This window comes from Barbus barbus (genome assembly GCF_936440315.1).
Source record: "Barbus barbus genome assembly, chromosome: 13".
In the NCBI taxonomy this organism is placed as follows: domain Eukaryota; kingdom Metazoa; phylum Chordata; class Actinopteri; order Cypriniformes; family Cyprinidae; genus Barbus; species Barbus barbus.
This window is the reverse complement of record NC_136741.1, coordinates 30,947,782-30,974,549: the sequence shown is the minus strand read 5'-3', so window position 1 is coordinate 30,974,549 and position 26,768 is coordinate 30,947,782. Positions and strand designations below refer to the sequence as shown.

The window sequence follows — 26,768 nt, the reverse complement described above, 5'->3', positions numbered from 1 at the left end:
TCACTCTATTAACATATGATGTCTTGCGTTATGGTAATAATTTTGACTGATGGACAAAACGAATCGATGCATCTTTTTTATTGCAACAAATTCAGTATTCACTGAAATGAATCTCCGAACGAACCGATTCGCGGAAATGATTCAGACTTCTAAGAGCCTCTTGCTCTGTTTCGCCACCTCCTCGGATGCTGATTGGTCCAGCAGTAACTCAATGGACATCACTCCCTTGACTCACGCAGTGACGTCACTCTGACATGGCGCCGGTGCTGATGGCGGACCCTCGGTCTCCCGGTTGAGATGAGCAAAGTTTATTCAAACGACGGGAAGTTGACCTCGGATCCCGTTAAAACCGAGATCTAGAAACATTTCCCGCGATCATAAGACGGTAAGATATAAGTGACACGCGTATAGAGGACAACATGGAAGGAAAACAGCCGTGTTTTGATTACGCGCTAGCTCGTTTGACCGGTGACTGACTAGCGGGTGATGTTTTGACAGCTCGTTAATTAATGTACGTAAATTATAGTCTGAAACTATCAGTATTAGTTTCCAAGACATATATGTGTTTAATTGAGTCATAAACTTCTGACTTTTGTAGCTGCGACACCGTCAGAAACGCTACGTGACGCCACTTCTGTATCATAATAACCAGTGTTTACTCAAATAATGTAATATATTACTCATTACTAGTTACTCCTTTCAAAAGTAATATTGTTACTTATTACTTTCTGGCAACAGTAATTAGTTACATTACTGTTTCTTCATGCACCACAGAAGTTGTAACTATGTATCTTCCACATATAATTCTTCTAGTACTAATAACATATTTATTCCTCATCATTTGACCAAAATCCACATTGGATCTCAGTCAGAAGTTAATATAAACACTCAACAGTGATTGACAGTGACATTCAAGGAGAAGTGTTGTCTTGTGTAGCTTGAAGCTAATTGGAATTTCTCCGTTACCCATATATGATTATATTTCATTATGCATTTTATCACATACGTTTGTAAGAAACTGTTTAATTTTCTAAAAAGATTTTGAATTATAGTAATATAATGCAGCACATGCTGATCAGAGGGATGTGGGTGGGATGTAATGCCAGAGTAAAGCCGCAACTTACACATCAGTGTTCAGATCATCTTTTTTTCCTGACAAAATCAATATAATGCAATATTTCTATCTGCTGAATGTAAGCTTTTCTATATTCCAAGCTTGCCTGCTGCACTGGGCACATCACATGCATGTGCGAGTCCTGAAAATAAATCTAGGGATTATTTGATTGCTGGATTTTAAATCAGCGGGGTTGAGGCATCAAAAGTAACTAACTAAGCTGTTGTATGGATGGTAACTGTAATATTATTACTGACATCTTATCTGTAATTAGTTAGACTACTAGTTACTGCAAAACACAATATTACAGTAACTAAGTTACTAGTAACCCAACAGTGATAACACAGTGATGGTGTGTATATTAAGTATCTGACACCATGGTATGAAAAATGATACATATTACTCCAAGATGCTTGGAATAGCATGGGATTGCGATTTCTGTAGTATCGTGCTATTACCATCTAATATACCGTGGTACAATCACAGTGCTTTATTGTAATGTATTTGTACAAAATATTAAGCCAAGACACCACAGCTGAACAGGGTAAAAAAATAACTGCATTAAGACGGTCTTTATTTGCAAGTTTTCTGAAATCTCATGTTTACAAATGCAGAAATGTGCACTCATTTGCATACATTTCCAGAACAGAAACCTGAACATTGGACAAAGCCAGGTTCACTTATGTTGACACATTAGAGTTATAAGTACTTACAGAGGGGATTTTGGATATTTTAACACTCATAAATACTGTCAACAGCCATAAAAACACATTTTTACCATGTTTTTAGGAAAAAGCTAATTCTATAAATCAGGTGAATTATATATGAACAAACCCCTCTGCAAAACACAGTTTTATTCCACAGAGAGGAATAAAACTGTGAAGTTTGGTGTATGTAAGTGAGATATGTTTTGGGAATCTACAGATGCACTGACATGTCCAGTTTGGATGTTTTCTTTCTACTATTCTGAAACATGAGACATGTTGTGCAAACAAAATAGGCCAACTTCTCAAAATGTTCCAGTGCATGAAAAAACTATGATTTTGCCTGTAGTGTCTTACCTTATTAAAAGTGAAACATTTACATTTATGCATTTAGCAGACGCTTTTATCCAAATCGACTTACATTGCATTCAAGTTACAGTTTTTAAATTTTTATCAGCTCTTGCTTTCCCTGGGAATCGAACCCATGACCTTGGCGTTGCTAGCACCATGCTCTACTATTTGAGCTACAGGAAAGCTCTCGAAACCACAGTCGTTCAACAGGTCCTGTGCTAATTTGTTCAATACTGGTCAATTTATAAAATGCTTAAAAATCATCATCATTTTTTATGTGGTTAACTAACCTCTGACAGTGTGCTGATGCAAGCTTTTACCGTGATACACTAGCAGGCAGAATTAAGCCAGAAAATACTAAAGATGGATTAGAGGAATATCAAACTTGTTTTAATGAGTAATAGTCTATTGGTTTATTGATAAACCTTCAGCTCCGCTGCTGGTGTCGCTGGGGAACTGATGGATGAATGTTAATCAGGCATCTTGACAGAGTTTAGACTTTTATCAGAATATTTCTCACAAAAATTGACAAGTTCACAAGTTGCACAGTGTGGATGACTTTTGTAATACTTTTATGTTCTTCTTGGAGTTTGACAGCTCCAGTAACCTTTAACTATCATTGTATGGGAAAGAACAGAAAGAACATATGTCTTTTGTCTTGCACAGCAGAGAGAAAGTCATACAGGTGTAGTGATGTGTGGATGAGGAAATAATGACAGCGTTTTTGTTTTGGGTGAAACTATAAAGTTGACTCTTCTTAAAACATTTGATCCGGTTTAAGATTATTAGGATTAAATGTTATTGTGATAGAAAGTAGCATATATCTTTAAAGTGGCTTTTAGTCAACATGAAACATAAAGGATGGACAGGCTAATGTGGGAGAATATCAGGCCAGTTATCAGAGCGGTCAGTTGCTCTATTGGGCTGGTATTGTGTTATCAATACAAAAAAGTAGTGCCCAGCTATATCATAGGCTACTGAGCTGGGGACTACTTTTAGGCGCTACGTCATATCATTGCGCTTGCTGCACTCATGGTACGGCAGCAAAGTTTCTTGATTATTACGCCGGAATGAGATTATAGTTCCTAGCCATATGTGCCTAGAAAATCGCAACTTTTCATTTTACGTCGGTCTTCGTACACGATGTAACTACAGAAGAGTCAATCTTTAAATAGGAAAATTATCGAAACTCTTTGGTCATTTTTGATGACCAAATGCTAATGGTCTAATCCGATTCAATATTCGGATGTTTTGCTGAACATAGTAGTCGGCCGAGCCGCAGCACTCTTTAGACGCTTCAGGACGCGCAGACGGGGGAAGCGAGCCGGCGCGCTCAAGAAGCTCAGACAGCGTGGATTTTGAATGCTGTTGCCTAGCATCCATCTGGCGAATCTCCGCTCTCTACCCAACAAAACGGACGAACTCCTTCTGATTTCCCGGTTAAACAAGGACTCTGCTGCTATGTGTTTCACGGAAACCTGGCTGAATGACGCCATCCCAGACAGCGTGATACATCTGCCTAACTTCCGGCTGATCAGAGCAGATCGCGACGCGGAATCAACGGGGAAATCGTGTGGCAGCGGGACATGCTTCTACATCAATGAGAGGTGGTGTACAGATGTAACAGTGTTAAAGAATATGTGCCGTTCAGATCTAGAAACGCTTTTCATCAACTGCAAATCTTTCTACTTGCTGCTCGTTCATTCTCTTGAGTGTCTACATTCCACCGCAAGCGCACGTGAGCTCAGCTTTACAGAAAGTCGCTGATCTGATCACAGAGAGTGAGCAACAACACCCGGACTCTGTTTTAATCATTCTCGGGGACTTTAATAAAGCAAATCTCTCCCGTGAACTGCCAAAATACAGACAGCATGTTACATGTCCCACCAGAGACAGTAATATATTGGATCACTGTTACACAACAATAAAGGACGCATATCACTCTGTTCCACGAGCAGCTTTAGGACTCTCTGATTACTGTTTGGTTCATATTATTCCGACCTACAGGCAGACATTGAAATCTGTTAAACCTGTATTAAGGACCGTAAAGAGATGGACTAATGAGACAGAGCGGGTTTTACAAGCCTGTTTCGACCTGACTGATTGGAGTGTTTTTGAAGCTGCCGATGATCTGGACGAGCTCACAGAGACTGTAACATCTTATATCAGTTTCTGTGAGGATATGTGCCTTCCTACCAAGACTCATCTAACTTATAACAACGACAAACCGTGGTTCACTGCAAAACTCAGACAACTCCGTCAGGCCAAAGAAGACGTGTACAGGAATGGGGACAGAGTCTTGTATAAACAGGCCAAATACACACTGGAAAAGGAGATCAGAGTGGCAAAGAGGAATTTTTCCGATAAGTTAAGGGTCCAATTCTCTTCCAGTGACACGGCTTCAGTGTGGAAAGGACTGAAAGACATCACCAATTACAAGACACCATCCCCCAGCACTGTGGAGAATCAACAGCTGGCAGACGATCTGAATGAGTTCTACTGCAGGTTTGAAAAAACACCATTCACACCTCCTGCAACCCCTCTCTCTCCCACACCTGAACTGCAGATAAGAGAAGATGACGTGCTCCAGGTCCTCAAAAAGAACAAGAGAAGGAAGGCACCAGGTCCAGACGGTGTGACACCAGCCTGTCTGAAATCCTGTGCTGACCAGCTGGCCCCCATCTTCACACAGATCTTCAACAGATCACTGGAGCTGTGTAAAGTCCCCTCATGCTTCAAACGCTCCACCATCATCCCCGTCCCAAAGAAACCCAAGATAACAGGACTAACGACTACAGACCTGTGGTTCTAACATCTGTGGTCATGAAATCATTTGAAAGACTGGTTGTGACGTATCTGAAGGACATCACTGGTCCCTTACTGGACCCCCTGCAGTTTGCCTACAGAGCAAACAGCTCTGTGGATGATGCAGTCAACATGGCACTGCATTACACACTGCAACACCTTGATCCTGTTTGTGGACTTCAGCTCGGCCTTTAACACTTTCATTCCAAACCTCCTCCTGCCCAAACTAACTCAGCTCTCTGTCCCCACCTCCATCTATCAGTGGATCACCAGCTTCCTGACAGACAGGCAGCAGCTAGTGAGGCTGTGAAAATACACATCCAGCACCCGTACGATCAGCACTGGAGCTCCTCAGGGCTGCGTTCTCTCCCCACTAAACCTCCCACAGGAGCAGCTGAAACAGTTCTACTCTGCCATCATTGAATCCGTCCTCTGCACTTCAATAACTGTCAGGTTCAGCTCAGCTACCAAATCTGACCTCAGAAGACTACAGAAGGTAGTCCGGACTGCTGAGCGAATCATTGGTACAACCCTCCCCACTCTCCAAGAACTGTACTCATTCAGCGTGAGCAAAAGGGCTGGTAAAATCTCTCTGGACCCCTCACATCCAGCACACTCCCTCTTTGAACTGTTACCGTCTGGGCGATGCTACAGAGCTCTGAGCACCAGAACGACCAGACACAGGAACAGTTTCTTCCCTCAGGCAATCCATCTCATGAACACTTGAACTCTTAACATTTAAGTATGTGTGTTAAATAAAAAAATAAAAGTATGATAATGTGTGTTTCATGTTTATTGTTACATGAAACACACAGCATTATCATACTTTTTATTTTTTATTTAACACACACACTTATTACATTTCAAATTTGCACCTAACATACCTGTACATACTGAATTGTCTATTTTGTATATTGTGTTTGTGCTATTTTGCATATTGTCCATTTTATATATTTGTACATCATTTTTTTTATTATCTGTGTCCTGTCACTGTCATTCTGTCGCACTGTGGAGCTACTGTCACTAAAACAAATTCCTCGTATGTGCAAACATATCTGGCAATAAAGCTAATTCTGATTCTGAAATGCTGTTACATGTTGATGAAGTGAGTTGACTTTTTCCGCTATTTATTTCCATCTCAGTTCATGAGTTTTTGTGATGATGAAATTGAACCAAATTAATATTGATCTAAATATTTTTAGTGTATTTCAGAGTTGAGCCACAACAAGCGTTTTTAATGGCCACACAATGAAGGCTCAACTTCAAATAACAGGTGAGCTTTACAAAGTGATCTCTACTTTATGCTATTGCAAGACATTTGACTGTTGACTGTTTTTCTTTGCGCTCGCTTATTATAAATACTTTTAATAGATCTGTGATTATATTTGTCATCTTTTGTCAGTTCTGTCCGCTAAGCTTCGGGACAATAAGAAGAATTGGTTTGGGCCCAGTCCTTATGTTGAGGTGTGTGTGGACGGCCAGTCCAAGAAGACGGAGAAATGCACCAACACACACAGTCCCAAATGGAAACAGTCTCTCACTGTGTAAGAATGAAATGCATCACTGCTGAGTTACAGAACGGATCCAGGATCAATAGTTGTTATATTTATATTCTCTCTCTAGACTAAAAATTTATGTTATTCGGATAAATGCAATATTAAAGTGTAATGATTTTTTGCCGTTATTTATAGACTTTTATAGCATTTATTAATATTTTGAATTAGCTTTTATTTTTATATTTTCACTTTTCATTTATATTTTTAGTTTTATTAAGTTTTGATAGTTTTGTTTTGTCATTTATATTATTTTTTATATTTCTTTTAAGCTTTTATTTTAGTTTTAGTCATTTTAGTATTCAACTTGAATTTAAAGCAATATTTGTAATTTTTAATTAATATTTGTTTTATTTAAAAAAATAATTTTTATTGTTTTTGTAATATTTATTTTTAGTTTTAATTTATATTTATATTATATATATTTTTTAAATTTTATTTCAGCTTCATTTTAATTATGTAAAATTGTCATTTTAATAGTTTTATTTTCATGTAGCAGTAACAATGCTGCTCTGTTGATCATATTCCTTATAGGATCGTCACCCCTTTCAGCAAGTTAATTTTCCGGGTTTGGAGTCACCAGACACTTAAATCGGACATTTTGCTGGGCATGGCCGCTCTGGAGGTCAGCGAGACCTTAAAAGCCAACGATATGAAGAGTGAGTTTCCATATTTTCCACTTGTGTGAATCTCATTATTCAGAGTCAGGTCTCTGTAGTGTGTGTTACAGTGTTTTGTGTTTTATTGCCTCTTTGTAATGGAGAAAGGCAGGTGAACGGACTCATAGCACCAAACAAAGACTCTTTTCAGATGCTTTGGTCACATGGAAATCATGTGATTACTCACAGCTAATGTGAATTACAGAACTGCAGACTGAGTGATTGCAATCTGAGGGCGTTGAGTAGCCCACAACCAGGGTAACGTTTCCTTTTCCTGTGACCTGAAGTGTCACTGTGAGCTTGTTTACCTTGTGAAGCCAATTTAGCTTTCCAGGTCAGCTTCTATGAGTATGCTTTAAAAGCTCACATTTATTCAATCAGCTTTATATTGCTATTCTTGTGGTAAAACATGCTTGCAAACTGCAGTGATGCCTGATATGTAAGCAAATCATTCTTATGAGTCAGTTCTTTTCAGTAAATCTTTTGAATCTCAGTCAGAATGAGTCATTCATGAAATGTTTTGAAACGAGAGTGTATAAAAATTGTTATTCAATAAACCCTGCGAACGGAAATCCATTGATCGATCAGGAAGCTGTTAACATTAATTTTTCAGTTCTGTAAGTGGTGTTATTGTAAAGATTGTGTTTGTGTGTCTCAGTCTGTGAGGTGGTGCAGACGCTGCAGTTGAGTTCAGACAGAGAGCATGCGCAGGTGGTTGGAGATCTCTCAGTGTGTCTGGATGGACTGCAGGTGGATCCAGAGACTTTTGCTTCTGAGGAACAAAAGCACAGTTGAGACCTTCTTTATCCCTTCAAAACACACTCGGCTTGTTTTCAACAGCAGTTAATGGATTTAGATTCTTTGCTGTTTAAAATATGTATTTCCCACATGTGACATTGTTCATTGTTTCTCTTCAATCACAGATGCTGTTGTAAATGGAGAATCCAAAGTGAACGGGGACATAGCAGGAAGGTAAAATAAAACTTGCATAAAATATTATCATAATGTGTGTTGAAAGAGCTTGAATCTTTCTTCTTTGCTATTGTTTGTGTTCTTGGTGAAATTAGTTCTCCAGGGAAATATCTTGACTGCCTACTCAGTGCACTTGATGTTTTATAGATCATAAGGTATAGTTTATTAATGCATAAAAGCTAAAAAAGTCTTTTTTTTATCTGCTCTTGTATATTCTTATTGTTTTGATTTAAAAAAAGATGCTTAAAATAAGTTATGGCCACATTATTGAATGTTATCAGTTGAATTGTGGAAAGATAAAACAGGAATGTTGTAGATTGATTTTTTTCTATTTAGATTTAATTTATTTTTATTTTTAATTTCAGTAATTTTAGTACTTCAACTTAATTATTTCAGTTAGCTGCTGTTATTGAATTTTAGTTGTTAGCCGATAAATTTCTGTTTAGCTGTAATTTATTTTATTTAAATTAAATTCTGTTTTAATGAGATGCATAACAAATTATGGCCAGATTATTGAATGTTAGCAGATTAATTGTGGAATATAAAATTTCTATGTCATGCACATAAAACAGCAGTGTTGTAGATGTTAAAAATTATGTATTTTTTAAATATTTGTTTTTAGCTTTAATTAATTTCTTATTTCAGTTTAATGCATTTTCAAAAAAGGCATAAACAATGATGGCCAGATTACTGAATATTAATAGCTGAATTATGGAATATAAAAATTACAAAATAGCAGGAATGCACAAATAGCAGGAATGTTTTTGTAAAATTATTTATTTAGCTATATTTCATTCTTATTATAATTTACTTCATTTTAATCAGATGCTTAACCATTATTACCAGATTTTTGAATGATAGCAGTTATAGTTTATATGTCATGCACAGAAAACAGAAATTTTCTAGATGTTAAAAAATATGTTTATTTTTATTTAAGTTGAAATTTCCTGACTCATGCAGAGTAAACCTCAGTCTTTGCACTAATTGAATTTTGACGTTTGTATCTGTTTGTCGTTGGTCTAGTCGAGATTCTTCCCCATCCAGTGATGTCGCTGATGAAGCGCCGCTGCCCAACGGTCACGCAGTGGGAAGTACGGGGTCTGCCTCTCCATCCGCAGGGGCTCTGAGACCACCTCGACCCCAGCAGGCGCCGCCCACCTCACAGCATAAACCTACTTCCTCCACAGGTAGGGAACATTACCAGAGGACTAACATTCTGCATTTTCATAGCATTTGTGTTTGGATTTAAGGCTTCTTTGGCTGCATTTACACTAAGTCTTAACGCACTGATCCAATCTTTTGACCAGATCCAATTTTTTGGCCCGCCTGTTTACGTTAGTGCTGTCGAATAAAAATTAGAATTTCGAATATTCATTGAATTAAAAAAAATTAAAATCCACTAAAACGTTGCATTTGAATGTTAGGTGTGCAGCCTTATCAGTGGCGCACGAAATGCGATGACGATGTAACTGTTGTTGCTTTTTAATGTTGTTGTTAACCTATCCAGTTGAACCCACTAGATGCGGCGATGCTGCGCTATTCATTCAAAATATTGTGAAAAAAGTAGGGCTGGGCAAATTATCGCATTATCGCGCTAACACATGAATTAATTAACGCCAGCAATTATTTTATCGTGCATTAACGATAATGTTTTTTTTTGTTATTATTATTATTATTATTGTTATTTTGACAAACCATGGGAAGGGGTGGGATGTTGATCGGTACTGGCTTGGGATGGGTGTCATCACGCGTCTCAAACAGAGCATTTGGGGAGGGCCTAAAGGTCTTTATACACTGCCTCCGAAACTTTCGTCCGTTCTAAAAAAAAATTGATTTTCTGCGTTTTCGCATCCGTAGCTTGTATTTTGATAGGAAAGGATGAAGAATATGGAAAAAACTGAAAACGCTTGCGGAAATTTCGGATTCTGTGTGCAATGACCTTAAGACTGCAGCAGCGCCCACATGAAGCGCTCATGACTTCATAAGTGGGAAATAGGAAGTTTCCAATTGCATGTGAAGACAGCAGAGTAGCGTTCTCACTCAGCACAGTGGAGTGCATCATTTTGTTAACTTTGAGGTTTATTATTTTGAGTCGTTTGGGACGCAGTAACACACGGCCCTCTCACAATATAATGCTTTACAAATCTATCACGTTTGCCGCTAAGAAATGTAAATGCAATCATGATGCAGGTATCAGAAGTAATGCGCTCCGGTGCAGTTAGCGCTCACACTACATGTGTACCGCGCCCGAGCTTTGGGGGTCAAATGCACTCGGGCACGGTTAAGATTGTCTCCCTTATTCTCCCGCATCCCGCACCCATCCATCAAGTGTTGTCCCGTGCCACATTCTGTTGTCTCCCACGATAGTCCTGCGATAGTGCAGGTCTCTACTCGGAAGGTGTCTGTTATAATGTTATGATCGAGGCTCTGGACTCTGAGCATAACTTGTTTTTCTATAACAAACTAAAATATTTTCTAAAAAAAAAATTATGTCCTGGCAGTGACAAATAGCTTTTGTTTTATATTTAATTTGATTACATTAATGTTTAAATTGAGATTTACAATAAATATTTTAACTGATACTAGGCTACGTAAATACTTTCAACTTATTTGTTGAAAGTGTTTGCAAACAAAATGTTATTGCACTTTTGTTCATATTTCAGTACTTTTAAGTGAAAAAAGTGCGCAATACACTACTTTTGAATTCATTATTGAATTTTGTGCATAAAATAACAGCAATTTTCATTTGTTAAATATTTTTGATATTTATTGAAATTAATTCAAATATATTGATGAGAGAGAGAGTGTGAAGCCTGCGAACAAGCTTTTTGGTTTAATTGCCAAATCAGCTATGTCATCACCCAGCTTTTAGCTGTTGTATTTCTAAAATTGACGGGCAGGGGTTGAAAACCAGCTACTGAATGTGCAATTTTTTTACAAAGTTTCCATCTCCACACTAGCCGGCATTAAAATGCTGTCTTTATGGGCAAACGTGCCGCCCTCGCATTGGGAGTTCTGCAGGGAATCGGATATGTTTAGACGTAGATCAGATGTTCAGATATTGGATATGTATCCGATTAAAATCCTCATTTGGAAGTGGCCCAGATCGAATGCAAAAAAATCTGAATAAATACACATGTGCAACAAATTCGGATCTGTGTCAGATCTGAGCAAAAAAGATCCGATTTGTTTTTGTGCCAGTGTAAATGCAGCCTTTAAGGCAAAGTTGCCTTCATTGTTTTTTAGCCTCCTCTGCTGGCTCGACTCCCACTCACGGCAGCAGTGCTCCCAGCCCGGAAACATCTCCACGGGTGTGTGTGAACGGAGAAACAGAGAGTCAGGGGTCAAGCTCGGGTTCAGGGTCAAACCAGGCCCCGAGGGCCAGTCCAACGCCACCCAGAGCTTCACTGATCACTAACAGCCCTCTTCCTCCTGGGTACGTGATACAATTACAGTGAAGGAAAGTTACAAGCAAGTCCCCATAAAATCAAAAACATGTAGATCTGTTATTTTCTAATTTACTAGCTATAATTTAAGCTCCCATATGATTCCATGTGAAGCCTTTAATAAGAGCAGATGCTGCTCTTAATGCTGCTAAATGTCAAGATGACTGAGTGAAAATGAAGACACTGTTTAATAACAAGCCTGTATGGATTTAGTCTGATATGTTTTCTTTTCGTTTCTTGGTTAATATGTGTAGCTGGGAGCAGAGAGTGGATCAGAACGGCCGTGCTTACTATGTGGATCACATCGAGAAAAGAACCACATGGGAAAGACCAGAACCACTACCACCAGGGTAACCATGCTGTCTTCTTTAGAGATCACGTTTTAGTTTTACAGATTCATCAATTCACTGCATGTGTTTTAATTGCATATTCAGTGTAAAGTATGTACTGATCAAATGCTCTTATGTAAAACAAAAGATGTCAGGACAAGCTCGCACTTTACCTACTGAAATAAGACCCCAGATCCCAAATTATTTAAGATGACTTTCGATTAGTATATCTTAAGCCTGTTTAGTCATTGTATTTTTATTGGTGCTTTTTATTGTTTTTATGCTTTCTAAAGATTTTTATTTTCTGACTATGACCTTTTAGCTGAATTTTATGTATAAAAGATATTATATTTATATAATAATATTAATAGTTGCAATAACTATTATATATTTTTTTGTTTAAAATATCATTATTCTTATTATTAATATAATTATATTAAGAATTAGAATAAAAATAACAATGACACAATCTTATTATTATTGTAAGTATATAATATTGTGTTTTTTAACTGTCAGAACTGTAACCTCTGACCTTTTCACTGAAATTTGTATGAAAAACAAATGCTTATAATGAAACCGTTATAATTATACTGAAATAATAATTTAATAAATAAATTTTGTCGTCATCAATCATGATCAAAATTATCAATATTCATTTTTAAATAGTAATAATAATATTATAGTAGTTAATAAAGTAATAGTAAGTGTTAATATCATGATTATTATTTAAAAATGTATTATAAATGTAAAAGTGTCCTGGATGAGCAGTTGTTTAGAGAGTCTTGTGTGTTTTCTGTGGTAGCTGGGAGCGTCGCTTGGACCCGATGGGCCGTGTGTATTATGTGGATCATATAAAGAGAACCACCTCATGGCAGAGACCCACACTAGAGTCGGTCCGGAACTACGAGGAGTGGCAGAACCAGCGCAGTCAGCTGCAGGGAGCCATGCAGCGCTTCAACCAGAGATTCATCTACGGAGTGAGTACATTCATAAAAGAAAAAGTACAGTCAGCTGGTCACACTCTTTTCAAGGGATGTTAAATGAAAGCACCTGAGCTGTCCTTGCTCTTTCTATCTGCTCATCTCTTCAGCTGCAGGAACAGCTCGCGCCCACAGCTAATAAAGAGTTTGACCCTCTGGGTCCTCTGCCGCCTGGATGGGGTGAGTCACCACTCTTTCATTTAATGCGGCAGAAAGAGGAAATCACATTTTACCCTCATAATAGAGCAGCTCACGCTATCTTTTCTTGAAGCTGTGTGTGTCTGCTGGTTTGGCCCACAGAGAAACGGACGGACAGTAATAGGAGGATGTATTTTGTTCACCATCCTACGAGATCCACACAATGGGAAGACCCTCGAACACAAGGGTGCGACGCAATCACAAACTAACCACTGCCAGTCTTATTTTATTAATGATTTATACACTTTTTTTTATTCGCAGCTTTTTTATACTTTTATATTTTATTTTTTTATTTTTGTTAGGGATTTTTTTTACATTTCTATTTTAGTGTATATATATATATATATATATATATATATATATATATATATATATATATATATATATATATATAATTTTATTTTATTTATTATTTTTTTTTTTTTTAAGTTAAATTTTTTAAATTTTATGCACATTTGTCATTTTTGTTTGGGATTTTTTTTTTTTTTTTTTTTTTTCATTTTAGTATTTTTTTGTTAATTGCCAAAGCAACGTTTCTCTTTTTTGTTCAGTTTTTCATCAACATATTTATATTTTATTTTATTTCAGCTTAACAAAATATTTTAATACTTTTAGTTCACTATAGTAACCCTAACTGTCTCCTTACCATGTTATGTTATTTTTCAATCATGTTAAACAGAATGTTTTTTGTTTTTAATTGTTTAAATGAATTTCTTTCGTGTGTGTGTCAGGTTGTTGAATGAGAAGCCTTTGCCGGAGGGTTGGGAGATGAGGTTTACAGTGGATGGGATTCCCTATTTTGTCGATCACAACAGGCGAACAACGACGTACATCGATCCCCGTACAGGAAAATCCTCGCTGTCAGCCCTTTTAATAGCTTGTTGATATATATATAAAGAGAAAGTCTTTTGTGACATTCTCAGATGCATACATTCAAAATGCCATACGTAAACAGAAATAAAAATATTTCACATAAGTTAACTGCAGCTGCAGGTTGTTTTAAATAATATTGTGTATTAATGTTTTACAGTCAGGTTTTGGTGTAGTTTCATTCTCTGTTTCTGTCTTTTTGGCCCTGCAGTGAGAACGGCCCTCAGATCACATACGTACGAGACTTTAAAGCCAAAGTGCACTATTTCCGCTTCTGGTGTCAGGTAGGACCTCACATACAAGTGGCATTAATTAAAAATGTTTTTTCTTAGTTGCTTTGACACTGTTTTCATTCATCTTCAGAACTCCACAAAACTGATCAACATTTTGCATAATTCATTTTGTATATTATAAATTATTAATTATACTAAAATCATTATACTAAAATAAAAAAAATATATTGTATATTAAATACCAAACTGTAATTCTTAATTATTGCAGAATATTTTTTTATTTATTTTAGTATAATGATTTTAGTATAATTAATAATTTATAATATACAAAATGAATTATGCAAAATGTTTTGTAGGTGTGATAAGCTATTTTGTTTTGACAGTATGCATAAGCATTTGAAGAAAAAAATGCATTTATTTGATCTGTTTAAAGATGAGTACAATAAAAGGCTTATGAATATAGTAACAAAGCAAACAAAAAAGCATTTGCATGTGTGATGTATTTTATAATAAAATGTTTTTAATACCAAAGCAACTAGCAATGCCTCAGCACATTAAGATCCACGTCAGCCGCAAAACACTGTTCGAGGACTCGTTTCAGCAGGTACTCTTAATTCTGGTTTACTTGTGTAATCATGTTGCATGCAGACAGAAGTTAAATGCTTGTGAATTGATTTGTTCAGATTATGGGTTGCCATCCGCAAGATCTGAGACGAAGACTGTGGATTATTTTCCCAGGAGAGGAGGGACTTGACTATGGAGGCGTGGCCAGGTATATTGCGTTATTTACAGGAAGTGATGACTTGAGTTGATACAGTATACAATAATATTGTGTTTCTGTCATAGGGAATGGTTCTTCCTGCTGTCTCACGAGGTCTTGAACCCCATGTACTGTCTGTTCGAGTACGCCGGCAAAGACAACTACTGCCTGCAGATTAACCCCGCCTCCTCCATCAACCCTGACCACCTCAAATACTTCAAGTTCATTGGCCGGTTCATCGCTATGGTACAACTGACCTGGACAATGGAGCCACTAAAGACTCTTAGTTTGAAATGCATTGAACTGTTCGGAGTATTATTTGTGTTCTCTCTCACACAGGCTCTGTTTCATGGGAAGTTCATAGACACGGGCTTCTCTTTGCCTTTTTATAAACGCATCCTGAACAAACCTCTGGCTCTGAAAGACCTGGAGTCCATCGACCCGGAGTTTTACAACTCGCTCATCTGGATCAAGTGAGTGAGAATGAGTTGCAGAGATAATAAGACACAATAGTGGGGGCTTGGGGAATACAACTGTGATAATTAGGGAAATCAATTACTAGGAACTTAAGAATCATTATTGGTCCTAACTGAAATGTTTTTCTGTAGGGATAATAATATCGAGGAATGTGGCTTGGAGATGTTTTTCTCGGTGGATAAGGAGATTTTGGGAGAAGTCACTACACATGAACTCAAACCTGATGGAGGAAACATTCAGGTGACAGAGGAAAATAAAGAGGAGTATATCAGGTAAAAAAAACCTCATTTATACAGCACAGATCAATTACAGACAATATTTCTTACTTAAAATCACATTTAGAATGATTATTTCTATCATTCTATATTAAATATAAAAAAATATGAATATGTATTATGAATATTTTAAATTATAAATTAGTTTTTTAAAAATAATTTATATATATAGTATATATTTGTTTTATATTGTATATATTTTTTAAGTAAGCTGCTTTTTATATATATATATATATATATATATATATATATATATATATATATATAATATACACACACACACACACATATATATGCATAGAGAGAGAGAGATAAATAGATATATGAAGAGTTAATTTGTAAAAACAGTTTTTATCATGTTTAAAAAACTTGTTAGGTAAAATTAGGTAAAGAATTACTAAAAAATACTAGCTAACTAACAATAAAACATGATAACATAATAAAAATTGAAATTGAAAATATGTTATTGCAAATACATTATATATAGATATAAAATTACAGTTATTACATACAATAATGGCATTATATAATTGTATAAATAAGTCAAAATATTATCTTATTTATAATAAATATAATGTATAATTATAATTAGTTAAAATAAATAAATAATAATGTTAATATTATTATTATTACATAATACCTGTACATAATTGTCTAAATTATACAGTATATTGTGTTTTTGCTGTTTTGTAGATTGTCTATTTTGTATATTATTCTTTTTTATTATCTGTGTCCTGTTGCTGTCATTCTGTTGCACTGTGGAGCTTCTGTCACTAGAACAAATTCCTCATATGTGTAAACATACCTGGCCAATAAAGCTCATTCTCATTCTCATTAAATATTACATCAAATAGTTTTTGATTGACAAATAAGCCACTAGGACTGTAAACATATCTAATGAGAATTCTAAAGATTGATTAATTGTGGCAATTGATAAAAATGGTTAATTTTTGTTTTTAAATAATTATGAATTGTATAATAAAATTATTATAATAAACCTATTTTCAGATTGCATGCATTTTGAATCTTGACTAACAGCGTATAGTTACAGCACTATTAGCCGTAATATCAGCGAGTGATGTGTTGCAGGTTGGTTGCTGAGTGGAGGATGTCCAGAGGGGTTGAGGAACAGACTCAGGCGTTTCTCGAGGGCTTTAACGAGGTTTTGCCGCAGCAGTACCTGCAATACTTTGATGCCAAAGAGCTGGAGGTACAAACTACACTTCATAACATTCAAAGGCTTTTTTGTACAAATGCATCTCTGACCTCCAAATGTCACATTTTCAACTATATTTTGTGTCTGCTGTTAATATGAGGTGTAAGTGAGGCCATAGACACAGTGTGTTTGGTCTGCTCTGAACGTGTAATTGTGGTGTAGGTGATGCTGTGTGGGATGCAGGAGATCGATCTGGGCGACTGGCAGAGGAACACCATCTACAGACACTACGCTCGCAGCAGCAAACAGATCGTCTGGTTTTGGCAGGTTAGACTGTGAATCTCACACTTCAGCATCAGACCACTGGTTAAATTAAACCCAGAAGTTCATAGATGTGGAGATGCTGTCATATTGGTACTGATGATGCAGCATCTTTTGTCTGTGTGTGTTTAGTTTGTGAAGGAGATCGACAATGAGAAGCGAATGCGTCTGCTGCAGTTTGTGACCGGCACGTGCCGACTTCCTGTCGGGGGATTCGCTGACCTTATGGGTAAGAGTCAAAATTTGACAGTGTCATGCTCATTCATTGGTAATATATGTGACCTTGGACCACAAAACCAGTCATAAGGGTAAATTTTTCGAAATTGAATAAATAATCTTTCCATTGATGTATGGTTTGTTATGATCGGACAATATTTGAAAATCTGGAATCTGAGGGAGCAAAAAAATCTAAATATTGAGAAAATCTCCTTTAAAGTTGTTCAAATGAAGTTCTTAGCAATGCATATTACTAATAAAAAATGAAGTTTTGATATATTTAAATTCAATTCTCTTTGTAACACACAGGAATTAATATTATGGCAAAGTTGTTTGCAAATGTTTGCTTTTGAGATGTGTTTGTGATATTTTGCATGCAGTGCTTCATTTTTGCAAGAGTTGTGAGGCATTTTGTGTGCAATTCTTGGATTTGTGTGTAAAGTTTTGAAAATAAAGAGCAAAGTTTTGAAAATGTTTAAGCAGTCAAAAAAAAACTGGACAAATAAAAATGATTTAAAACATAATTTAAAATATTATTAAAAACTATAATTCCGTCTCTAATATTTAACATGTTTGATGGAAAGTGAAGAGTTAATTCAATCATAAAAATGTTAAATCAACATTAAAATAAAATGAAAAAATATTTTGTTTACCTGCATGTCATGTGACCAATCATCAAACCTTGAACATGTTTGTAAATTTTTTGAAATATTAGGGGAACTTCAAGTAGATATGTAAATTAAATTAGGTATTCAAAATTCATCAAAATGAAATAGTATCTTCCTCTTACTACTGCATGTATGGAAGCAAGTAAACAATCACAGAGTCCTTTCTCTTGCAGTTTAAAGAATGTTTTTTATTAGATGGTATGTTGTGATTTCTGTAGGGAGCAACGGGCCGCAAAAGTTCTGTATTGAGAAAGTAGGAAAAGAAAACTGGCTGCCGAGGAGCCACACATGGTAAGATCTTATTTGATATTATTCTTTACAGGCCTGTTCACACTGACAGTAATAAGAAATACGCTTTTAAATCATGTAAATGGACATTTTATTGTGCATTAAAGCAGATATGATCTGGGTTCTCAGATGGTTTTGCATAAATGAACAGAAATGACCAGACCTCCTTAAAATGAAAATCAAGATGAAATCATTTACTATCTTTAAGCTAAAAATATCACATTCTTATCTGCCCTGCAGCATCTGAATGAAATCCTTTTTGGGTGATAATTCCAAAAAAGTGCCTGTTTAGCTTCAGCAGGTCACAGCTTTCTCGCAAGATATGATGCATGCTGTAGCATGCTGTGCAATGAAGAAGTCTGGTATTCTCCCTTAATCAACACCACAAACACGATTCCTGTCTTCCTCTAAACCAGATTACAACCATTTGATCAATTCTCAGCTCATTTTCACATGTACTGTATGAATTATTGTATGCAGCCTAATACTGATTTCTCCTTTTTTTAAAGCTGATACTTGTATATACTTTGAAATATCTTCATTATATTGCTAAACGGCTATACATGATGGGAAGTTTCTATTGATACTTTTGAACTCAGCATTGTCACATTAGGCAATATTAGGCCTTTTTTGCAAATCAAGATGCAGGGCTGTGTAATACATAGAAACATAGCTTTTACGTTGTCTGTTTGATTTTTCACCCCACCAGCTTTAACCGTCTGGATCTGCCGCCCTATAAAAGCTACGAGCAGTTAAAGGAGAAGCTGCTGTTTGCCATCGAGGAAACAGAAGGCTTCGGTCAGGAGTGATGCATGCTCACCACAGCGTCTTTCAACGCCTTCCATCAGCTTTCACCGTCATATCAAACATACTTCAAACTGGGAACGAGGGATAGATGCTCTAGCTCCATTAGCTTAGGTTTTCTTACCATCCTGCCTTAGTCGATGATGGATGCACAGCAATGCAGCGGCTCACTCTATGCACACTGTGTGACCCTCATATTAACCTCTTCATGTCTGCCGCCCATCTCCACTGTAGTAATGCACATGCAACAGACATTTCCTCTAGAACTTGAAGTTAAATTGAGTTTGCATGATATGTGTCTGAATGTGTCTCTTCTGTTGTGTGCACATGTAAAGACGAGTGCAAGACACAATTTCATATGGGTTTTATTGCCACTGCAGATCTGTACCTTCATACAAACATGGGTTTACCAGTTGAAAAGGGTTGCACTTTATTAGTGAAAACACTGGCAGAATGATAACATGCAACAGGTCATATTTCACCTCAAAATCAAGAGGATTAGAAATATTGTTTTGCATGAAGAAAAACAAGAGTTTTTACATAATTTTCATGGAAATCAAGCACATTTTCCCTTAAAATTGATTTGCAATGCAAGAAAATCTCATTCTCATTACTGAAAAAAGAATGGGCGTTATGTTCTTCATGCAAAATATAATTTCTGCTGATTTCGAGTGAGCTGTGACCTAGTATAAATATGCACACATCATTGGATAAACAAAGCAATATCCCAAAAATGCCATCTAATGTCATCTCCACATAATTAAAATATTCACTTTCTCATCACAAACCACTTGACTGATGCTATAAGTTAGCTGTTTTAGTATGATCAAATCTAGAAATCTCGATCCTTTTATACCTTTAATATGAAAAAGTCACAATATTTGTGGAAGGAATGAGTGCAAAACTAAAGAAAATGTGCTTTATTTTAGGAAAATATTCATTTCTGTGTGTTTTTTGAGATGTTGCAGCATTTGGTTGACATCATTTGTTGTTATGCTGAAGATTTAGCACTGAAATAATGGATATTCTGTTTATTTCTTAAGATGCAAAACACAAAACCAGGACTGTAAATACCAAGATATAAACTATAACTTGCGGTTATCAAAAAGTTCCTTGTGTTCAGTTCTGCACAGATTCTGATTCTGAGAGGATATTCCATCATGAATGTGATATGAGTCATACGCGTTTCTTTCCAGCACGAGTTTGATTCTTTAACAAAGGGTTTTTAGTATTCAGATTTGAGTTCATATCGTGATGAATTGAATCCATCGGGTTGGAATGGGTGTCTGCTGGTTTCTTTAGGATGGCTTGCTACAGGGCACTTTATTTTAGGTCATATTTTCATTGTTAGGATTTTAAAGTGAACTGACCAATAGAGGTCAGCGACGGGAAGTGTCCAGCTAAACGCCTCACATGTGATGTTACGTGTTGTCATGTCTTACAGGGTTTTGTCAAGGCCAGATGAGTGGCTTACCTCTTTATTTTCTTAACGCTGTAAATCATGTAACAATTATCCTGAGATAACATCAACATCAGTTAGGCTGGGTTTAATGATTTGAATTATATTTATTTTTCTTAAGTGAATGTGTACAGTTGGATGATTAATATAAAAATACCATTTTATTCTCAGCTGAAGGAATAAACAAAATTCATTAAAAATGCGTTGCTTCTTTTCTTCATATTTATTCTGTATATTTAAAATGACCAAGTATTTTTCTAAATATAAAAACGATGCATGCGGATGAACACGCTTTGATGAAAAGATTAAATAAAAAGCAGTTAAATTAGATTTATTCCGCAGGTTATTCAGAAAAAAATACAATTAATAAATATCTAAAATGTCTTGTAACAGAAATAATAAAGTAGTATAGTAATACATTTTTGTTAAATTAATGTTATTTAGAATATTCAGTGTTGTGTTGTGGGTTTTTCTATTTTTGGGGACAAAAATAATATTAGTATAAATAAATGAATAGTAATATTATTGTATTAATAGTGATTAATATTATAAACTTTACTATATTCACGTAAAAAACAAACAAGAGAACTCTTCGATTAAAATAAATAAATCGTTTTACAAATCATGTGATTCATTTTTCAGTTATAATATTCTTAATAGAAACTCTTTAATATTCTTTTTCTCCGTTTTTAGTTTTCTTATTTCTTTATAGGAGCAGTAGCCGGAAGCGGAGCGTTTAAGTCGTGTTCCGTGTTTCCGGTCGGACTCCTGTCGAGTCGCACTCTTTTCCGCTTCGCCTCCATAAAGGACTCAGCGGCGGGTCGCGGGTCAATTTTTAAAACTTGTTTGGCAGAATCCGGTATTAATCGGAGCCATCCGAACAGCAACCATGGTAAGACTTCATCATCTGGCTTATTAGTGTACGATTAAACAACTATCTTCATATTTCTGCTGTTTAGGGAAGGTTTAGAGTTAAATCCGTCTACGTTATCATTACGTTGTTGATCCGTAGAGCAGAACAGCTAGCGATGTTTTAAGCCGAAATCAGCCGAAAACAAATCAAATGAGAGATTTAAAACGCATTATAAATGATAGTTTGTTACTGAAACTAAATGCAGAAATCTTTCTCTAAAATCCAGTCAGTAATGTTAGCATGAATGCTAATGTTGTAGCACAGCGTTCGCTTTAACCCATTTTATTGTACATAATTATGCAAACGTATAAATTATGTTTTTTATCAGTATAAGTGTATTGTTTAGGTTATTTGCCCTCTGCTCCAGTGAGGAAAAACAAGCTGTTTAACTGCAGCGCAATCCGGAAGAAGACTTTTATTTTGCTCGCTGATTACTTCCGTCTTGGTTAATAGTATTTTCTAATACATTTCCATGCTTTGGTTTTCCACGTTAACTATTTTTTCTCTTTTTGAAACAAACATCTAAAACACATTGAACAGTAAGAGTAGCTTGTGTATCTTGAATGGAGTAAATTGTAAAATAAAAGTCCTGTTCAGTAGCAGCATCTGCTGGCCGGTGTTCATATGATGATCTTTAGTGTTGTTTTAACTCTTTGCTCTTGCTTGTGTTCCAGACGGTCGGTAAGAGCAGTAAGATGTTGCAGCACATCGACTTCCGGATGCGCTGTATCCTGCAGGATGGACGAATCTTCATCGGCACGTTCAAAGCATTCGACAAACACATGAACCTGATCCTGTGTGACTGTGACGAGTTCAGAAAGATCAAGTATGTGAACCTTAAACACGGTGCATTATTAACATTTATACCACGGGGCCGGTGAATGCTTGAATCTGATTGGCTGAGGGACGTTCTGAGGTGTGCAGTTATTTTCAGGGAAAGGCACCGCATTTCATCCATAATTCTTCACCAAATAATTTGAGTTATTTCAAAGGTCTTTACAGCCTAAAACAGCAAAAGAACCAAAACCCTCAACAACACTGGCCAAACACATATAGTAAACAATAGGATAAAAAGCACAGATCACTTCCATGTTTTTGCCAAAATTACTTTTTTAGTTTATCTCCCTCAGTTACTTTGCACACACGTTAACACGCGCTAATGTTGTTAAGGACTTCTCTGATTCTTGCAACTTAGAAACTACACGACTTCTCACAAGCAGGGTAACAACAAAGGCTCTGTTCATGAAGAAAATGAACTTAAAGCTTCACTATTAGCAGAGCCATTGCTGCCGAACACTTGTGAAAGACGCACAGAGCTATCAGCGGCTCAAACCTCTGTTATAGGTCTAAAATGAGTTTTGGAATCAGCAACGGAAGCATTGGATGAGATGCTATTGTGAGTAGGATTAATTTCTTCTGCATGAAGTACAAAATCCGGACAGATGCCTTGAAATATATCATCTGATCGATGTCTTGAGGTGTGGTGACCGTAGTATGAGGAATAGTTGACTTCAGCCCGTTTAATTCTTAGAAAATAATGCACACTTGAGGTGTAACTCCGCATTAAGAATTCTTCAATTATTCCTTACTCATGGATCAATGTCTGCCTGTCTGTGTCCTTCACAGACCCAAGAACTCCAAGCAGCCGGAGCGAGAGGAGAAGAGGGTTCTGGGCCTGGTTCTGCTGCGAGGAGAGAACCTGGTTTCTATGACGGTGGAAGGACCTCCTCCTAAAGACGTGAGTCTGCTGTGAGTCTGATGAGTGGTGTGTTGTTGTGGATGCAGAGAGTGATGTGCTGTGTTTGTGCGTTCAGACTGGCATCGCCCGAGTGCCGCTGGCAGGAGTTGCTGGGGGTCCGGGGGTCGGCAGGGCTGCGGGTCGAGGCGTTCCCGCCAGATCTCCGATGGCACAGGCCCCCGCTGGACTCGCCGGGCCCGTGAGGGGAGTCGGGGGTCCATCACAGCAGGTACACGATTTACATGTAGAATTTAAGTGTTTTTGCTGCTTTATTTTATGAGACTTTAGTCTTCAGTTGAAGGCCATTGTTTCAGAGTTTTTGAACTTGATAATGTAATGTAATTCTTGTTAAATGCACTAATGTTAATTAAAAAAAACAGTGAAATTTGGCAGTGCAATAAAACGATGCCACAACTGTTTGAATGTGAGCAATCAATACTTGACCTTTGCAAACTTTTGCTAAATTTGCCTTATTGGGAGTCATAGCCAGATTTTGGGGTAATTTATTTATTTTAAATTTGGGGTAATTTATTTATTTATTTACATGAAATGAACAAGTATGAATATTTATTCATTTATATCTATACGAGTACATGAATAAACAACTTTTTTTTTCAAAGTATTTTACACTTTATACATTAACAAACACCTAATTGTGATGCAATTTGTTTTAGTTTAAGTGGTTTTTTTTTAAGTTAATTATATTTTAATAATTTGTTACAATTTTAGACTTATAGTTAATGGTTTGATTTAACTTTTTTTTTCTTAACTTTTTAATTTATATTGCTCATAATTTATCACTTAATTTTAATATTTAATATTGTTTTAATATTTTTATGATGTGCATTCACTCAGGGACTTTTACCAGAAAATATTAAAACATTATCATATAAAAAAAAACTTGTGTGAACTTGGTTTTTATTTTGTTCATGTGATTCTTGTATTATTGTAACTCTGTTTTTGCCAGGAGCATAGCCTTGTATATATAATGCTGACATGGCAATACAAATAAATAACGATCACTACTACTCTAATTACTATCGAGTTTATTTACATTTTATTTTTGTGTTTTGTTCCATTTGCATGTAAACCGAACCGTCATTCTCTTGTATAATGTCTCTCTCTCGGTCTCAGGTCATGACCCCTCAGGGTCGAGGCACGGCCGCGGCTGTCGCTGTGGGGGCCAGTATAGCCGGAGCTCCCACGCAGTATCCTCCGGGCCGGGGCGGACCTCCTCTTCCGATGGGCAGAGGAGCGCCTCCTCCGGGTGAGTCTCTCGATCTAATGCTGTGTGTTTCTGATCGCTGTGCTGATTCAGTAGCTGTGATGACATCAATGTTTCTGAAGCTGATGACGAGTCCGCTTGAGTGGTAGCAGGATTACACTGAGCTCAGAATCACATGGCTGCCCTCGTGCGGCGTGATTGTTAAGGTTCACCCTCGTGCTCACGTCTCCCTCTGCTGCAGGTATGATGGGTCCTCCTCCTGGCATGCGGCCGCCCATGGGACCGCCGATGGGGATGCCACCCGGCCGCGGCGCTCCGATGGGAATGCCGCCTCCTGGCATGAGGCCGCCACCTCCTGGACTGAGAGGTACGTTACTTTCTTGTGGCCTTTTTGTTATTTTTTTGTAGTTCTTTTGTTTATAAAGTAGGGCTGGGTAAAAAAAAATCTGTCTTGATTTTAATCGATTCTTATTTTTTATGAAAACGATATAGATTCTTAAATCTCGAGAATCGATTAGTTCAGCCTGTTTTCAGTTGATGGACTGAACATTGAAGGGCACCTCTCATCCTATGAATCACAATAAGCATTGTGCTTTGGTACTTTTAATATGAAACGGTCTCAGATTTCAAATCCTGTCTATTATATTGCAGTAATCAAACAATAGGCTAAATGCCGTTTTGGTGCGGTTTAATATAGAGTGACGGATCGCTGTACCGTCAGCTTAACAGATGCACGTGAACTGATCATCTCCTCCACTTTAATACCAGTTTCAGCACAAAATAAACATGATTAAACATCCAAAGGGAAGTTAAAAGAAAGTCCAACTTTACAATCCGTATCCTGTCTCATGACATAAAAGAGAGAAAACCCTTTAGTGATGGCCTGTATTAATATACTCAATCTGAGCAGCCGAATCCTTACCCATCTTCAAGAAACGGCTAAAAATGCATCTGTTCCATCTTTACTTGACCCTCTAACTCTAGCACACATTTTATTTTAAATGTCTTTTTATTTAAAAAAAAATAATCTGTACTGTTAGGCTATCCAAGACTTGTAATAGCACTTGCATGTTGTTGCTCTTTTGTTGGTTTTGATTGCTATTGTCCTCATTTGTAAGTCGCTTTGGATAAAAGCATCTGCTAAATGACTAAATAAAAATATAACCCCACACCCCCGATTCAATATTTATATTTTCTTCCTATATTTCGACCTTCGTGAGTGAGCTGCTCTTCCTCAAGTCAAGTCTGCTTTATGGTCAATGACAGCAGATACATACGGAGAATTGAAATGGCGTTACTCTCAGACCCTTGGTGCATACAGTTAACATTTAAGACACTGACAGTAGACGTTCAAATACAGATAAATACAGTTTAAACATATGTACATACAACTATACAGATATACAAATGAGGACATTTGTAGAAAAATAAAGAAAGAGATAGATAGTGGCATAAGGCACATGGCAGATAGAGTGCAAACCAGTTAAACGTTACAGTATTTTCTCCTCTTTGCATCTGTCTTCAGCGTCTCTGGCCTTTAACATCCCAGTGTGATGTATTTTTATTTATCACTGCCCCAGTAGATCCCGAAAATAACAGACAATCAAGTACAAAAATGGAGAAATGTAATTTTGTTATCTTACTGTTATATTTGGGATCTACTGGAACAGTGATGCAGATCTGCCAGTCAACCGCGATCGATGGGTTTCCACTGCTTTAAATGGATCTGGTTTAAGTGCACATGCAAATAAGCTGTTTTTATTTTAATTTGTCCTTTTGTTTCACCAGGTCCTCCTCCTCCAGGCATGCGTCCTCCCAGACCTTAAACCTCCGCGCTGGACTGAGACGCATCTTTTCCTTGTATGGGGAAGTTTGGCTGCAAGTTCTTGTATAGTTGTTTTTTTTGTATTTTGTATTTTTTCCTTTTTTTTTTAAATAAAGTGTCAAATTGACAGTTATGTTTTAATGACTCCTGTGTTTTGCTTTCAGTTGATGCCAATTAAACAATTTACCAATTAGATATAAAAATAAAAAATGATGCTGATGCAACTAAATTGATCAAGTTTATGAATATTTCAGTGTTTCTACAAATGCACTTCATTTTAATTTAAACGTTCTTTTAAATGGTCTAATCTGTGAGAAGTATAATTTATGCATTCAACTAATTGCAGCTATAGTTTTAAATGTAGTATTTTATAACTTGCTTGATTTGTATTTTAATGTAGTTTTTTAAATTTGGTTAAAATGATTTAAT

General features: G+C 36.5%; 2 protein-coding genes across 2 annotated transcripts; both read left to right on the top strand.

Annotated features, from left to right (window-relative positions):
* Positions 1–237: 237 nt before the first annotated feature.
* LOC306878855 (E3 ubiquitin-protein ligase Itchy-like) lies at positions 238–20,833 on the top strand. The gene is made up of 24 exons (XM_079431421.1): positions 238–385; positions 6,177–6,247; positions 6,377–6,518; positions 7,062–7,186; positions 7,845–7,976; positions 8,110–8,158; positions 9,182–9,345; positions 11,405–11,594; positions 11,859–11,954; positions 12,736–12,910; positions 13,024–13,093; positions 13,214–13,298; positions 13,843–13,971; positions 14,193–14,265; positions 14,747–14,818; positions 14,898–14,986; positions 15,061–15,220; positions 15,314–15,447; positions 15,583–15,723; positions 16,816–16,936; positions 17,105–17,209; positions 17,336–17,432; positions 18,306–18,378; positions 19,085–20,833. The coding sequence occupies exons 2-24, from the start codon at positions 6,223–6,225 to the stop codon at positions 19,182–19,184; spliced, it is 2,547 nt and encodes an 848-aa protein (XP_079287547.1). The 5' UTR covers positions 238–385; positions 6,177–6,222; the 3' UTR covers positions 19,185–20,833.
* Positions 20,834–21,404: 571 nt separating this feature from the next.
* LOC306879040 (small nuclear ribonucleoprotein-associated protein B'-like) lies at positions 21,405–26,472 on the top strand. The gene is made up of 7 exons (XM_079431725.1): positions 21,405–21,530; positions 22,226–22,377; positions 23,178–23,289; positions 23,366–23,518; positions 24,424–24,556; positions 24,756–24,881; positions 26,303–26,472. The coding sequence occupies exons 1-7, from the start codon at positions 21,528–21,530 to the stop codon at positions 26,338–26,340; spliced, it is 717 nt and encodes a 238-aa protein (XP_079287851.1). The 5' UTR covers positions 21,405–21,527; the 3' UTR covers positions 26,341–26,472.
* The last annotated feature ends 296 nt before the right edge of the window (positions 26,473–26,768 follow it).